Genomic DNA, 17,020 nt, shown 5'->3' on the forward strand with positions numbered 1-17,020 from the left:
GTGAAGCCCATTACTTGATAATCAAATCTGACCATGCCTGCAGCCCAACATCAAGCTGTAACTTGGCAAGAGAACGTCAGCATTACTTCAGCTGAAGTTCACCACTGGTGTCTCCGTGCCACAAATTAACCTCGAATGTATAATTTTAAATCTTTCAGACTGCAAGCACAAAATGACAACTTCAGCCCTTTAAAGACAAAGCCTGACCCTTTGAGCTACATTCACCTGGCCCAATATTCCAATTACAGTGGCTTGAAGCAGATCTACTCGTTCTTTTTACCATACAAGAGATGAGAGACAGGAGGAAGCAAAGACAAATGAAAAGAAGCATCCAGACGTTCTGCTCTTTAAAGCCAGTTGGTATGACAACTTTTCCACAGAAATATTTTACTAGGAAAATGTATCCTTGCCTCACACACAGCATCCACAACATAAAAAACACCACTCAAATATTAACATGAATGGCACAACTGTGACTGTGCTACTTTCTCACCCAGGAAAACCAGACGTGTTAGAAAAGAAATATTATTTATTCCTATTCCCAGTACACTGGTAAACTACCATCAGCACTGCACAGAGCTGCCTTCAGCAAACTGAGAAAGCTCCATACACCTCGTGCTAAATCTTACCAAAATAATTCTCCCAAGTGTCCTTCTACCTGTGAAGCCTGATCAGAAATATATCTGGCTGTCTCCATGAGACATCTCAGAGAAGAGACATGAACTCAGAACATCATTTCAGGCCATGGGAACAGACTGGCTACACTGCAGCACTGACACCTGCAATCCCGTCCTCTGTCCCACACACCACACTTCAGGGCTCTGCACACTGCTAAGCAAACTGATCTCTTTCCAGCTTGTTTTGGTTCAGCATTACAATTTATTTGTGCAATTCCACCAGCATCAAGGAACAATTCTGAATGCCTGCATTCTCCTTGACGTAGCTCACAGCCTAAAACAATTCTATTATAATTGCAATTATACCTGGCAGAAACTCGCTCCAAAATAAGTATCTGCAAGACAGAAGATAAAAATAATAAGAACACAAGCTGACAGAGAGACTTACTGATCATGACGGCACGGCCCTTTGGGTCCACAGCCAAGTACTGGCCTGGAACGATTCTGCGACAGCCACTCTTGCCAAAGGTTTCCTGGTGGATCTTCTCAAAGACGTTCTTGGAGGGCTGGTACTCCAGGATGACGATGCGCCCCGAGTCGCTGCCCACCACGATGTAATCTTTGGTGCCCCCTGTCAGCCTGAAGGCCATGAGGGACCGGATGACTCCAAACACCTCCACGGTCAGCAGCGTGTGAACCTTCCCCGTGTTGGGATCAGGGCGCAGTAACTCCAGGATCTTGCCCCGGGAAACAACAATTTCTTGTTGTTTGGTTCCTGAAGAACCCAAAACACAAACGCAAGTCAGCAACAAAACACACAACACACAAATTCAACAAGAGCTACAAGGGAAGAAGGGTGAACCTCCAAATGCCAATTTTAGGACTACTGTGGAGAAACTCAAAGAAGCTTATTTACCACATTATGTACCACCACTGTTCGAACATCTTTTAACACATCAGAAAATTGGTCAGAATACTAAACTAAACCTATAGATAAAGTAGATTGATAAATAATCAAGCCAAACTTCTCTCAGTCTTTCCACAAGCGACCAATGCTTAAGTAACACTCAAGAACAAATGATAATGTACCAGGAAAAAACCCCCAGAGGTACCAAAGCAAACTGGTACCCAAAAAAGCCTCAAGCCAAGTCATGCAGAGGGAGGAGAAAATTACCTGAGAAGTTGCCATGGATAGCAAAGCTAATGCCTGTGGCACGCTGCAACGTTAGGTTGTACAGAAACATGTTTGCAACCGATTTGCTTCAGCTTATTGCAGCTCCGGCAATTCTGCAACAAGTAACACAAAATAATAAACTTCTCAAAAGCAAAGCCTTTCATCCAGCAGAGAGAACCACTGCCCTACCGTGTGTGCAGGGATCACTTCACAGCAGAGCCCGACTGCCACCCCACTATTTGTTATTTATTAGCGCAAAAGGATCTCCCAAAGTGTCCCGGGTACCAAGTGCCAGCTGAACTCCTTACTGCTGGGCCGCTCAGCAGGACTTCCAGTAATTACTGCTAATTAACCACTGCTTTAGGTTTTCAGGAACCAAACGCAATGAGGGAAGCCCTCCGGGATCCCAGCGCCGTTACACATCTCTGACGCCGCCGTTTCATTGAACACGAGTGCAGCCACCTGCAGCTGCCCAGAGCCGACTCCTCTTCCCGAGGCTGAGGCGGGAGGGAACCCCAGCACCACGCGGCCCTCAGCCTTGCCGAGGCTCCGGCAGGGCACGGAGCCCGCACCTCCCCGCGCTCTGCGGAACGCTCGCCCAGGGAACCGGCCACAGCTCACTGCCCGGTCCGGCCCGGCCGCCCTCACCCGGCCCAGGTCCCGAGGGGTCCGCGACGCTCCCCCTCCACAAACCAGAGCACCGTCCCTAGCGCGGAGCCGCCGCCAGGCGAGCAGAGCTGCGCTCACCGTGCGGATGGCGGCGGATGCTGCTCCGGCCTAGGCGGACGCGCCGCCGGCCTCCTCCGCCATCAGAGCTGCGCCTGCGCGCTGCCCTCCCGCGCCTTCTCCGTGGGGCTTTCTACGTGTCCGGCGCGCGCGCGGCCGCGCCGTGTGGCGAGAGAGGGTGCTCAGTGCGGTGCCTGAATGATCGCGGCTCTATAGCAGCTGCCGCCTGCACCAAGAACCCCCCCAAGAAAGCCCTCAGCCGCCTTCTAGCACGGAAATCTGCAGGAGCGTTAGCTTCCCTCGCTGCCGGCCGGAGCCGAGCGGCGCCAAGGCTCAGGCAGCGCCTCTGACAGTCCCGCCGGGCTTCACGGCATTATCGACCGCGTCAGCTGTGTGCCAAGATGGCGGCGGCCACGGCGCCGGGGCCGAAGGCGCCGCCGGGGGAGAGTGGCGGCCCCGCCGCCTCCGCCCTGTCTATGGAGCGGATCCAGTCGTTGACCGAGCTGGCGGACCTGGAGGCCGCCTACAGCCGGCTGTGTGAGGAGGAGGTGTGTGGGGCCGGGCACGGGAGGCAGCGGGACCCCGGAAAGCGGAGACCTCGCTGTCGCTGTGCCCCTCATTGCTGCATACTCTCCAGAGGTGTTTGATACGGACTTAGCCGCCCCTAGGGCCCGGCCGGGGGTCGCTGTCGCCTCCGCGGATCCCTGAATCGCGAGCAGCCTGAAGGTTCTGGGATCTCGTGCAATGGAAGCCCGGCCAGGGGAGGAGTTTGTGGGTTATCTTACTTAAAAAGGGTGTGATGAGGATTCCAAAACCGATGCTTTCAAATAGAAAAATCATAAAGATTTAGAGGATTAAAGAGAGCTTAGAAAGGATTTATTTGTCATGCGAGCTCTTGGAAGCACTAATGCCTTGTGTCCTTGGCTTGGATAGGGTCTGATAAATTGCTGGTCTGGAGGAGAGCTGAAGTCATGCAGCACCTCTTTCATCCTTTTTTTTATTTTTTCAGAAAGTCGTGCAGGAAGAGCTGGATGCCCTCCTGGAGCAGCAAAGCACTATAGAGAATAAGATGGTTGCCCTTCATCGCATGGGGTTAGTGTTCCAACACCTCTTCCTTCTCCTTGCTGCATGACCCAGATACTCCTTTCAGTGTTGTAGGGGAAGCACATCCATTCTCAGAAAATGTCAGACTTTAAATCAGTTTGTGGTAGAGAGTACAAGTTGGATCCTCATCCCCAGTTCTTCCCAGCTGCACTGACAGCTCTGCCCTGACCCATTTTGGTGTAGGCTGAGAAGCTTTTTGAGAGTGTCATCTCAGAGGTTGCCAGGTTTCAGCATCAACTGTTGGATCAGGTGTCTTGTGCCAGGCTATCTGTAGGTGTGAACAAATATTACTGCCTCTTCAGGGTGAACTTGTGCAGGCAGGCTGGGAAATCATCCTGAATATCCTTGTGTCCAGCAGAGCTCCAAGGAAAGGTTTACAGTCTTCACCTCCACTTCAGAAGTGGAGAATGTCCTAAGGGCCCAGTGTCTCATTCATGCCCTCTGTGGTAGCAAGGCACAGTTGGTCTGTGCAGCCTCTCCCAAAGCATCCAGCCTGTTCCTTTCTCCTGCTTTGCTCCCAGAGGAAGGCAATGAAATGAGTGGGAGTATTGTGACAGGACCAGCTGTACCTGGAGGAAGAGCCATGCTCTTTGCACACCACCCAGTGGTTCATGTGTGCCTCTGATGCTCAGTTCTGTGTGTTGCCAGCCCCAAGCTGCAGCTGATCGAGGGGGATGCCCAGCAGCTGGCAGGGATGATCACCTTCACCTGCAACCTGGCCGAGAACGTCAGCAGCAAGGTCCGGCAGCTCGACCTTGCCAAGGTAGCTGGGCTGAGGGGGGCTGGAACTTGTCACCACCCAGCTGTGCTCTGTGCTCAAAGCACACCAGATGTGCCCTGCCTTTGGTGGGCAGGTGCGCTGGAAACTGCTGTGGTTGTTTTGTTGTTGTCTTTTTTTGTTGTTGTTGTTGTTTGGTTTTTTTGTGTCTTTCTGGGCTACCCCAGGAGAGTAATTCATGGTATAAGACTGGTAGAATGATAGAATGGTTTGGGCTGGAAGGGACCTTAAAGATCCTCTCGTCCTCAGCTCTCCTGCAGTTGACATGGACACCCTTCACTAGACCAGGCTGCTCAGAGCCCTATCCAGCCTGGCCTTGAACACTTCCAGGGATGCTCCTCCATATAGCAGCTGGTTCTCCAGCATCCCCTTCTGTCCATGCAGCTCCTGGTAGAATATCCTGAATAGGGTGACTAGCAATCTTGGCAGCTACACTGTGCTGAGGACAGTGGAGATTGTCACCCAAGCCAGGTCAGGAATCTGGGCTGTTCTATTCCTTCATGGGGGACAATGCCAGCACTTGGCACAGCTGCTCAGATCAAACAGATCATGTGTGGTGTCCTCTCTGGTCTCTCTCTCTTTGTTACAGAGAACTGTGGCCTCCAAGTTCAGCCTCAGTTTTGACATATGCTGTCCATCCTGTGGAGCCACTGGTCTTAGCACTTTTTAAGTAGTGTAGGATTTTTGCTTATGTAGTAGTTTTGCTGTATAGAAAAGTATTGCTTCAGTCTGTTTTTCACTCGCACTGTCTTCTGACAGCTCCCTCTCCCTGTCCATCCCACAGCTGGAAGCATTACCGGTTGCCTTTCTTTCAGAACCGACTCTATCAGGCCATTCAGAGAGCTGATGACATCCTTGACCTGAAGTTCTGCATGGATGGAGTTCAGACAGCCCTGAGAAATGAAGACTATGAACAAGCAGCAGCTCATATCCATCGCTATCTGTCTCTGGACAAGTCAGTGATTGAGCTCAGTCGTCAGGGCAAGGAAGGTAAGCACTGTTTGTGAGGAGATGATGATGAGTCACCTTTCCAATGGATATCTAGAGGCTGCTCATTTCCCATGGGTTGCCTCAGCCCAACAGACAAAGCAGAAAATCTAATGCTGGCCAGAGATCTTAGTATGTTATAGACTGACTTAGGGGTGAAGGTTTTTGAAGCATTATTGCAACAGAATTATCATTAATTGAAAAGGGATCTGAAAAGGAAGTTCCTGGCACACAGCTGTAATAGTATTTCAGGTGCTAACTGAGCAAAGGACAAAGTGTTCAGGCCAGAAGAAGTGAGGGAGAAGGCTCTGTCAAGAATTTCTCTTGTGTCACGGTGTGCTACCAAGCAGAGCAACTGGAAATGAGGGAGCAAATTGCTAGATTCCTAAGCGGAAAATCCCAGTGGATGTGTTGTCATCCCTCATGCAAAATCACAACATTACATCATGCACCAACCTGTCTGTCTGTGCCTGTAGAGGAATTCCAGTGTGTCTTCTGCCTTCTCAGCTTGGGGCTGCACAGTGCTGGTCTCTCTTGTGGGAAAAAAAAAGTAGCCCTTGATACAATACTAACATTGTGCTGTCACTTTTTCCTTTCTTTTCTGTCCTTTTGACCAGGGGGAATAATTGATGCCAACCTGAAACTCCTGCAGGAAGCAGAGCAGCGTCTGAAGACAATTGTTACAGAGAAATTTGACACAGCTATGAAGCAGGGAGACCTGCCCCAGGTGGAACGGTTCTTCAAGATCTTTCCTCTGCTAGGTTTACATGAAGAGGGGCTGAGCAAGTTCTCTGAGTACCTCTGCAAGCAGGTAACAGGCTCTGTGACACCCAGGGGAAAGCAAAACCCAGTCTTTGTCAACAGATGTTTGAAGGAGATTTTGGCAGTGGCTTGTTAACATTAAAAATAGCACTGGCCTCAGTTCATATCTCTCCCTGCATTTGTGTGCTGGGATGGCCTTTCTGTTCTTGCTCTGTGCACTTGCTTTAAAATTATCCAATGAGCTTGGAAAAAGAAGAGCAATTTTCTGCCTTTCCTTGAGCCTTGAGTTTTCCACAAGAGAGGAAAGGATCCCTGTTCAAAGGAGGACCAACAGCAATAGCTCTTGTATTGGGAAGGCCAATGAAAACTCTCTAGGGCAAGGACAGAGGACCTGTGGGTTGAAGAATACCTTTGGGTGTTCAGCTGACTGGTCCTGTTGCCATGCAGGTGGCCAACAAAGCAGAAGAGAACCTGCAGCTGGTGATGGGGACAGACATGAGTGACCGTCGAGCTGCTGTCATCTTTGCAGACACCCTGACACTCCTCTTCGAAGGTAATCTTCCTTTCCTCTTTCCTGATTGATTACAAATAGTCCATGATGAGACTGTCCATCAGTTTAAATGCTTTTAATTTTAGCTCACAAAATGCCTCATTCTCCTTTGAGCTAGAGGTGTCTCAGTCGAGGGACAGGGACACAACTAGTAGGATTTATTCTGACCAGGAGAGGGCATCACAATAAGCAAGTTTTCCTGTGTACATCTTGTACAGGGACAAAGTGGATTTGCAAAGGATTTGTTGGCTTGCCCCAAGAATCAGACTTTTCCTGTTCTCTGCATACTCAAAACAAACAGGTATTCCCTGGAGGTTTCTTCAGACTTGCAACTCTCCAGACAAACAAATCAGATCCCTTAGGGATGCACAGCTGTTGGTGCCTCCAGGCCTGGCTCTTCAAGATGCATCATGGGAACTTGAAAGCAGAGAAGGGAATAGGAATGCTCTGTGGGAATGCCACAGACAGTACTTGAGATCCCATGGTGATTAACCACCTTCTTTAGGAAATCTGCTCTAGTTCCAGGCTACACCCCTGCCAAGTTATTCTCCCAGCCCGGCACCAGTAGAGCTTTCTTGGCAGTAGTGTTAAAAGCAGGGGGAGCGTTGCTAACTTTTGGAATAGAGTGTTATGAGAAGAAGGCAATATTGTAGAGATACTTCCTTGTGGATGAGCTTTTCCTCCAAGGAGTTCTTGCCTTTGCTAATGCTTGCTCTCTGCAGCAAGTGTGTGCCCAAGAACCATCCCTGAGCTGATTTTTCCCTGTAGCCTTGCAGGTGCTAAAAGTTGGGACTGTGTTTGCATGGCAGTTGTGCCCCCTGCCAGATTTAGCTTGCGTGGCTTCGTCCTGGGGAAGCTTCATACCTTGTGTCTTGCTGGGCTGAAGGGCAGCTGGCACACAGGGCATGGCAGGAGTTCTGCTTAGGGACAGAGAGATGGCTTATGCTCCAGGAGATTTGTAATCTATCTGTGGAGTGAATGATCCATTTTTAGGTCTGGTCTGTGTACCTGTGTAGCTCTGCTGTGCTCTGGAAACTGCTGGTTGAGTGTCTCTCCTCCCCCTGCAGGGATTGCTCGCATTGTGGAGACCCACCAGCCCATCGTGGAGACCTACTACGGGCCAGGGAGGCTCTACACCCTCATCAAGCACCTGCAGGTGGAGTGCGACCGGCAGGTGGAGAAGGTGGTGGACAAGTTCATCAAGGAGAGGGACTATCACAGGCAGGTGAGAGCAGTGTGAGGCTGCCCCATGCAGCCAACTGTGCCCTCCATCCAGCGCTGTGGGACTCCCACTGCCATAGAGGCAGCAGAGTTTGACCTTGTGTAGAGAGAATCCTTGCTTTACTCCTTATTTACCCTGATAGCTGAAGGGATTCAGTCTGTAACTGTGCTTTCTGATGCAGAGAAGGATTCATTTGGAGCATGGTAAATGCACCCTGGGCACTCTTTGCTGTGCAGGTCTGTAGGGTGCTTTCAGTACACCTTCCCCACTGTCTTGTTCCTGCTTAGATGCAGGGCTGCTGTTACTGTCTCATGGTCACAAACCTGAATGCCTCTGGTTAAGTCCCATCCCACCACCCTTCCTGGAGGGATGAGCTCTGCCTTGGAGGAGGAGGAAGTGAACTTATGTGATTCCCTTCTCTGGCAGTGCTTCCTCCAAAGCATTCCTATTACTCTCAGAGAGTACAAATCATCAGCAAAGACTCCTTTTCTTTTCTGATTGCAGTTCCAGCAAGTCCAGAATAGCATGATGAGAAGTTCTTCTGCAGAGAAGATTGAACCAAGGTACAAAGAAAAACTCTTTATGCTCTCTAACCTTTCACTCTTGAGTTGTTATTAACAGTACTTAGCATTTAGATAACTCTCCCACTCTTCCAGAAGCTTTGTCGGTATTAATTTTAAAAAGACAATTGTTAGGGGCCCTTCACTGCCCTTCTATAAAGGAACCTTCTGCAGTGGGGCTTTATTTTGCTTAGTCATTAATTCTAAGCCTTGGCTCTAAGCATTCCTGGAGTGTTGTTGATATCACTGCACATGAAGGACTGAGATTTTAGCTGCCTGTGCCCACTACCCTTTCATGGCCAGAGTACAGTCCTTGGAGCCCACAAAACAGAGCAGTTCTCTTGACAGATAATTTATGACAGAAACAGGAATAAATCTTTGGATCTTACCTTATCTGTACTGCTGCTGCAGCACCTCCATACCATCAGTTTCTTGACAACAAACTGCAGTGCTTTCAATCTCCCTCTTTTTCTTCTTATCGTAACTATTTACATAACCCTTAAGCAAGGCCATTTGAAAGTGCACCCAGCCCTTCTAGGACTGCCTGACTTAGAAACATGCCTGGAAAGAAAACAGGTTCCTCAAGGAAGAACTATCTGTGAGCCTGCATAATTAATATTTCAGCAGTAATATCTGCTTACTATTTGCTCTCAGTAACTCTGCATGCATCCCAGTTTTCTGATTTTTTTCTTTTTCATCTGTAAAATAAAGGTGGTGTTTCCTTCTCCTACTTGTGCACCATGAGGCTTAAAGCAGGATTTGTAAAATTCTTCTGTGCACACTGATAAAAAAGCTGATGTGTCAGTCTTTCTTTTTTTCAGTCATCTCTGATGTGAACACTGTGTTCTGCATTGTAACATGCTTTTTTTATCTCACATTTCCTGAGCTGTTGAGCTTAAACAGATTCTTCATCATCTGCAGAGAAACACGAGTCTGTGCACAGACTCGCACACATGGAGATGGCAGGGACCAGGCATTTCTAACACTGGCTACATAGGGCTCATGGAATTGTAGCAAAACTGAGGTTGAGAAGGACTGATGAAGATCTCTAGTCAAATCTCCCACTCAAAACAGGGCTCATTTTGAAGTTACATCAGGTTGCTTTGAGTCTTGCAATCCTTACCACTGTGATTTCAACATGGATGTCCTCAGATCTGGGAGGGAAAAGAGGGGGAGTGTTGCTGAATCTTAGAGTAGAATTTGTGAGAAAAAAACCAATATTGTAGAAATACCTCCTGGGGGAGATTTGGGAGGATATTTTGATTGTGTGTGTGCATGCTTTGCACATACCAGTTATTCTGCTGAGCTTTGCCACTCAACAGCACAGATGGAAAAGGGCAGTACTGATCTCATAGTAAGGGAACAGAGAACTACTTAACTGAATTAAATTAGTGCCTCTCCTTTTGTAGTCCTGCTGTCTTGATTCTTGCTATTTCTTCTAGGGAGCTTGACCCTATTTTAACAGAAGTCACTCTGATGAATGCCCGCAGTGAGCTCTACTTGAGGTTTATCAAGAGACGAATAATAGCTGACTTTGAGGTGGGAGATGCCATGGCCTCAGAGGAGGTAAAGCAAGGTAACACCTTGAGTACCAGTACTCATAGGCTCTGCTTATCAAAGCCAGAAATAGAGATATACCTCAGATAGTGGCAGAGCAGAGTGGCACAGGGTCTGCAAAGACACTTTTGGAGCACTCTGTGGAAGATAATTGTGTAGCCTAGACTTTCCAAACCTGTTTTCAGCACTGGTTGTTCCCTCTAACAGGAAAACCAACATTAAGAATGATTATGGAGTATAACAAAGTAAAGTCCCCAAAAAAAGGAAGAGCCATTTGGTCACTGCAGGCACAAATCATAAAGGTGGAGACCACGAGATAAAAGGCTCAAGGTTTTGGTACTCTGTAGAGCTCTGGAAATCATTTTAGTCACCTGCAAAATCCAGCTCAGCAATTTCAGCTCCACAGTAGAGGCTTGTGATTTGTTCTAGGCTGGGCTTGGCAGGTATGTGTCTGTTGGGTCCCATGAGACAAGCAGCAAGGGGACTTGGTGGAGCTGCCTCCTGGTCCTGCTGATAGGTCTCTCTTTTGTTCCACAGAGCATCAAAAATACCTAGACAAGCTCCTCAACAACTGTCTGCTGAGCTGCACCATGCAAGAGCTCATTGGTTACTACATCACCATGGAGGAATACTTCATGAGGGAGACTGTCAACAAGGTGGGGGAAAGCCTCTTAGATGCATTTCTGTGTGTGCTCCTCAGTCTTCTGGTGAGCATCCCATGGGAGGGATATGCATACATGGCAAATCTGCAGTTTTTGGGAAAGTCTTTTGTTTCCCTTGGCCTTGAAAAGCAAGTGGTTGTTTTTGAACTTTGACTTCAGACATACCCCAGGCATCTTCCAGGTCTGTGGGCCACTGCAGACTAGTCTGAATGGTGCCACCACACAGGGTGCAGTTCCACTCAGGGGGAAGTGGGCAGATGGGCAGTTTGGTCTCTCAGCACTGCTGGGGCAGTGTGCTCAGTGAGCTCAGGGCACTGAGAGAGCTTTCTTTGCAGGCTGTTGCCATGGACAGCTATGAGAAGGGCCAGCTCACCTCCAGCATGGTGGATGATGTGTTTTATATAGTGAAGAAGTGCATTGGGCGTGCTCTGTCCAGCTCCAGCATAGACTGTCTCTGTGCTATGATCAACCACTCCACCACCGAGCTGGAGTCTGACTTCAGGTAATGAAACACACCAGGTTCATTCTAATGGGCCTCCCCCTCATGTTCTGCAAACAGTGGCTGCTGGCAGATGGTCTTCCTTGCGTTCGTTGCCTTTGAACCTCTGGCTTGTCATCTCCACGGAAGATCCTTGTAGGAAGCAGTGGCAGATGTGGGAAGCTGGATCTGGGCATTGTTTCTGAACAGTAGTGGTGATCCACCTGTAGGACAAATACAGAAAAGAACTTGATGGCCCAAAATCCTTATGAGATGGAGTTGCCTTGTAGCACTGGGGTACTACTCTGCTTGAGGGTACATGATCACCCCTAGTTATTCTCTGGGTTACTTGATGACTCAAACTTGGGTGAGACTGCAGAAATTGTCCTGCTATTTTTCATTCCATTGTGGGAGTGAGGAGCTGTATCTAAAGACAGCAGGCAGCTGCAGGCAGGATATTTAGGAAAGCTCAGAAATTGGGTGGCCATGTTTTTCTTTAAGCATTCTGATGCTGTCAGGAGATACTTGCCAGCCTTTTTTTCTCCTTTAAAGTTCCGCTACCTTCTTCAGGTCAGATCTCAGACAGAATGCCGTCCCCAGGCACAGAGCATAATTTTCCTTTTGCTTGCTCTAAACCCTGGTATGTTCTGCTTGCCTGTAGGGAGGTTCTGTACAACAAGCTGAAGCAGGGCTTCCCGGCCACGACCTTCCAGGACTTCCAGAGAGGGGTGACCAGTGCTGTGAACATCATGCACAGCAGCCTGCAGCAGGGCAAGTTCGACACCAAAGGCATTGAAAGCACGGACGAAGCCAAGCAGTCCTTTCTGGTGGGTTTGGTGGCTCTTCTGGTGTAGAAGGATGATGAGGAAAAACAGTCAACTGTCTTGAACTCTGTACTAGCTGGGGGTTCAGCACATGTGCTCCATTGCAGCTCAGTGCTCAGTGAATCTGCAGTGCTTTGATCTCACTGTTCCTTAACTACTTGCATTTCAGTCTGTACTGTTAACAGGGCATGGATTAAAGGTTTGGATTTGGGAAATTCCATTTAATCCAGCTTGGGTTTGTTTTGGTTTTTTTTTCAGGTGACCTTAAACAATGTGGAAGTCTGCAGTGAAAACATCATGACCCTAAAGAAGACTTTGGAGGTGCAGTCTGTATTCTTTACTGGTTTTTCCTCAATCAAATTTTTAATATCCTCCCTTGGTGAAAGCAGGGGTGAAGTAAACCATCTGGACTTTGATATGCCTGAGTTCCTGAGGCCTTTGCCCCCCAGCCTTAGGGAAAGAATTTTGAGCTGGCAGAGCAATTTCCGGCTGATAGTAGCAGCCAGAAATACCAGTTCCTCCAGCCTGACTAACGTGGTGCAGGAATAACCTGTGCATCATGGAGAGTCTGCAGTTCTCTGGTCCCTGGCTTCTTTTCTTGCTGTCCTTTCTCCCCTCTGCTGGAGCCAGCAGCCTCTGCCTTTGCAGGAGCAAGAGTTGGGCTCCTGTCCTATCCCACACACTGGTGGGCAGCCAGAGCTCAGCAACACAAAGAAATAGAAGCTGCCCAGGTTATTAATTTGCAGCTTGCTCATGGATCTCTTCCCTGCAGAGTGACTGCAGCAAACTACTTAGCCAAGGATTCGGGGGTGAGCAAGCACAGGCCAAGATTGAGAGCTGCCTCTCGGACATGGCTGCTGTCTCCAACAAATTCCGTGACCTGCTGCAGGTGAGTGTCTCTCCAAATTACTGCAGGCTTCCAACACTGGCTGCTGGTGTCTTCAGGGAGAACTCTGGCAGGAATCACTTCAGCCTAGGACCAGGCCATGTCTGACTTCAGGAGCGCTGGGTAGGTGCAGGAGGGAGCAAATCAGTCAGCTTTGAGGCATGGAAACAGCCACAGCCCATTTACACAGCCACACCAGCTGGCAGCTGCATAAAAAGCACTGGAAGCAGCTGCAGAGCCAGAAGGAATGTGCTTCATTTGTCTTCACTCAGCATGGACTTGCAGTTGGTTCAGCATTTTCAGGAAAAGAAATATTAATAGCATTTCCATCTCCTCCATTCTCCCTTGTGGCACAGCACATTGTCAAGTTGTCCACAGCCTCACTAAGTAATGCTGAAGATAGGCTGTTGGCAGAAGAGCTGCCCTTTTCTCAGGTTTTTCCTTCTTTCCCAAGTGCAAAGAACCCACAGCATGGAACAGAGGACTCCCTGGCTAAATCCAGTCTCCTGTGACATGCTGGGGCCTGCTGTCCTAAAATGTCACTGATCTCTGGCAGGGAGTGAAGCAGAAAGACCTAGTACCTCATGTGGAAAGAAACCAAGGAAAGGAGAATATTTTGAACCAGGTTTACATTTGTACTTCACAGAGGGGTCAGATTATTTTTTGTTTGGCTTTGCAGTTCAGCGCAGGCAGATGCCTTCAGTTCAGCACTATCAGCAAACCCTCTTGGGGACTGTGGTCAGTATTAAAACCAAAGAGCTTATCAGTAAGAAGTAAAACTCTCCAATCTGACTCTAGTGTGGTTTTAAAAGTGGCTGCAAAGCAATCTAGAAGCTGAGGAGGAAACTCCTGTGTTGCCTGAGTCACACACATGCTGAATTTGCCTTGGAAAAGGACAATTGCCAGCAGGCCCTGCTCAGAAATGCCAGTTTTAGTTAAAATCTTCTATCAAATGCCAGTCAGAATCGGTACCAACACAGTTTCATACTGAGTGAGCTTTCATGACACCTTGCTGAGCCAAAGAGGGGTGGCTTGGCAGGAGAGGGCTTCAAGAGCTCTCATCACAGGGGACAGAACAGCTTTTGCTGACAGCCTGCTGCTCAGGGGAGATGGCATGTGCTGGGGTTATGATTAATTCAGGGAACTAACTGTGGTTACAGCTTTTATCTTCCTTTTAGATTCTCCTACTGAGCTAAGCTGCAGTGGAGGCAGGAGCCATCAGTTGAGTTCAGTCACAGTGCCCTGGCTGGTGCTGAGTGAAAAAATGGAGTTTGCACTTTTACCTACCCCAGGTGCCTAGCTCCTGCCAGGAAATCTGTAGCAGTGTGGGAGAGGGTGGGAAAGCACAAGCCCTTCAGACCACACTACAAGTCAGCACAACAGCAGCTTCTGGGCCAACATCCTTCCTCCTTTTCTTGTCATGGTGTCCTCAGAGCCTTCTGGCACCGGAGTGTGGCATCTGGGCCTTCTGGGTGCAGCCTCCTGTGCAAGTTTGTGGGCCAGTTTTCCAAGCTGGGAAGCAGCATCAAGACAGCCTGTTTGTAAAGATTTTGTGCCTCACTGTCCTTTCTTCTTGCTGTCTCACTCAGGAAGGTCTCAATGAGCTCAACAGCACAGCCATCAAACCCCAGGTGAAGCCGTGGATCAACTTATTCCTTTCTGTCTCCCACAACATCGAGGAGGTGAGGCTCAGTGTTCTCTGCTTCCAGCTGTACTCGAGTACTTGTACTTCACTGTGCTCAGCAGCACAGTTAGAGCAACCACTGTTTCCTTCCCCTCAGTTATCTGCTGTTTCCTTAGCACAGAGCACCAGTAAAATACACAGATCTTGCTCTGCAGCCAAGCCTGGAAAGGGACTTTTGGCTGCAGAGGAGCAGAAGGGATGAAGTGCTCCAGGAGGGACCTCCCTTCCTGTCCTCTGGGCTGTTGGCTGTGGTTTACTGCAGGCCACATAAACAACCCTTTCTGCATTTCACTGTCAGGAGGAGTTCAGTGACTATGAGGCCAATGATCCCTGGGTCCAGCAGTTCATCGTCAATCTGGAACAGCAGATGACAGAGTTCAAGGTGAGAGGAGGAGGTGGCAGCCTGCCAGGCTTTGGCCAGACCTCCACGTACATCCTCCAGCTCCTCCCTTGCTTGGCAAGCAGAGGTGTCCTCCAGTGCCTTGCAGAGCTCTTAGGGAGCCAGTCATTCCCTTCTCCTGCAATTTTCAAAGCCTGCTTGCAGGCCCCATGTACCTGGATCACTTCTGGTGCTCCCCACTTGCCAAGCCTGGAAGTTCTTATTTGTAAGCTCTCCTGGCCTTGGGCTTTAGGGACTTCTGCTCAGTTTTTCCTGACAAGAATGACACAGGTTTCTGCTTCCAGGCTGGACTGTCTCCAGTGATTTATGATACTCTCACTGGTCTTATGACCAGTCTCATAGCCATTGAACTGGAGAAAGTGCTGCTCAAATCTACCTTCAGCAGGGTAAGCAAAACACTCCTCTACCATGTAGTCTGTCTTAACTGCAAATCCTTAGTAAAGGATGGGGCAGGGTAGATGCAAATATTACCCTCTACCCTCAAATATTACCCTATAAGAAACTCTCCAACCACCAGTGACCAGCTCAGGGACACCTCTACATCAGCACCGACAGGGACAAAGTGGGTTTGGTGATGGGACTGAAAAGAGCTGGCACCAATAAGGGGACTGGGGTTTAAGGTGGGTCTAAACATAAGCCACTTAAACCTGCAATAAATGGTTTAACTGGGACCTGCCTGCTCAGAGACCTCCGCCTGCCTCCCTGTGGTTTTAATTGGTGCCTTGGCACAAGCCCATGGTCTGCCTGGAGAGTTAACATCTCCCTCTGTGCCCACAGCTCGGTGGTCTGCAGTTCGATAAGGAGCTGAGGTCCCTCATAGCCTATCTCACCACAGTCACCACGTGGACTATCCGTGACAAGTTTGCCCGTCTTTCCCAAATGGCCACCATCCTCAACCTGGAAAGGGTGAGCTGCACTTGGTCTGCTTCTACTGGGGAATATGGGAACACCACTGCACTGCACGTGGCTTTACTCACTTCATCCAGATACCATCACACCTGCAGGGTGTGGAGAACCTGGAGAAGTTTCTCTGTGTCTGATGGTGCTTGAGTTCAAACTTACCTGTGAGGACTGTCTGTGCTGAGCCATCTCCTACAGCTCCCCTCTTTTTCCAGGTGACAGAGATTCTGGATTACTGGGGTCCAAACTCAGGTCCGCTCACCTGGCGCCTGACTCCCGCCGAGGTCCGGCAGGTGCTGGCTCTCCGCATCGACTTCCGCAGTGAGGACATCAAGCGGCTGCGCCTGTAGTTGGTCGGTGCTTGGATCAGCACCATGCTGGAGCTAAGGGCAGGAAGGCTGCAGTCCTGGAGCCTGCCCACATCCTGTCCTGGGGCTGGCTGGCTGATGGTGTGGGAATGGGATGATGTCTGCCCTTCTGCTCGCATTCCTTGGAGCAAAGGGTTTTCCTGGGCCCGGTGAGAAGACCTGCCATCCTTCTGTGGGAACAGAAACAAGGCACCATAGGAATCTCTCGTGCTGAGAGTAGGATGATGCTGTTTCTCAGAACACAGGCCAGTGCCTGCTCCTGACTTGCTGTTCTCTGCTGCTCTGCAGGAGGCCACAGGCCGGGACAGGTGGGGGCTGGTGGGGCTCAAATATGGGTCTGCTGCTGCCGCTGTGTTCTCTCTGTGCCCCCAGTTTAAGGGGCAGCTACTGGAGTCACAAATGCTGAGCCCTGGCTCTCTCCTGGTGGTGATGGGAACTGTTCTGTGGAAGGGAAAAGGAGTTATTTCCTTGGGAAGGTGCTTGGAAAATCACTTGAAGGCCTCTGAAGGAAGTGGGGCTGTGTCCCTGCTGGCTCTGTACAGCTACTCTGTAAATAAACCTCTCTTGGTTGAGTTGCAATCTCCAGTGGTGTGTTCAGCTGTGGGCCTGGAGGGAGCTGGAGAGTTGTGGGACAAGAGCTGTGCTCCAGTTCTCTTCTGTGCCAGGGCATCCAGAGGATCGTCCTTGTCTTGCCTGGCTGCCTCCTGTGGTTGCTGTCCTGTGCTGTCTCCCTCAGCCTGGGCCAGAGAAAGGGAAGACCAGCCCTTGCATGCAGGTTCTG

At 49.5% G+C, this 17,020-nt stretch overlaps 2 protein-coding genes across 3 annotated transcripts in view; one reads left to right on the plus strand and one right to left on the minus strand.

Annotated features, from left to right (window-relative positions):
* Positions 1-2,640, minus strand: part of SF3B3 (splicing factor 3b subunit 3) — a 29,007-nt gene extending 26,367 nt beyond the window's left edge. Inside the window, exons 1-3 of one of the 2 annotated variants that reach the window (XM_084215135.1) lie at positions 2,539-2,640; positions 1,792-1,904; positions 1,066-1,392 (exon numbers count right to left, since the gene is read on the minus strand). In XM_084215135.1, the coding sequence (XP_084071261.1) occupies positions 1,066-1,392; positions 1,792-1,861 (397 nt within the window). In that variant the 5' untranslated portion in view covers positions 1,862-1,904; positions 2,539-2,640. Of the gene's footprint in view, positions 1-1,065; positions 1,393-1,791; positions 1,905-2,439; positions 2,477-2,538 lie in introns of those variants that run through there. The other variant, XM_084215136.1, reaches the window with a different exon arrangement.
* Positions 2,641-2,907: 267 nt separating this feature from the next.
* On the plus strand, positions 2,908-16,781 carry COG4 (component of oligomeric golgi complex 4). Its single transcript, XM_084215035.1, has 19 exons — positions 2,908-3,065; positions 3,527-3,609; positions 4,270-4,384; positions 5,215-5,389; positions 6,004-6,197; positions 6,596-6,701; positions 7,766-7,923; positions 8,425-8,483; positions 9,923-10,056; positions 10,575-10,693; positions 11,035-11,201; positions 11,839-12,004; positions 12,260-12,322; positions 12,774-12,890; positions 14,477-14,569; positions 14,870-14,953; positions 15,256-15,357; positions 15,749-15,877; positions 16,087-16,781. Exons 1-19 carry the CDS (start codon positions 2,919-2,921, stop codon positions 16,219-16,221), a joined length of 2,346 nt encoding a protein of 781 aa, XP_084071161.1. The 5' UTR covers positions 2,908-2,918; the 3' UTR covers positions 16,222-16,781.
* The last annotated feature ends 239 nt before the right edge of the window (positions 16,782-17,020 follow it).

Source organism: Fringilla coelebs (genome assembly GCF_963513975.1).
Source record: "Fringilla coelebs genome assembly, chromosome: 14".
Lineage (NCBI taxonomy): Eukaryota > Metazoa > Chordata > Aves > Passeriformes > Fringillidae > Fringilla > Fringilla coelebs.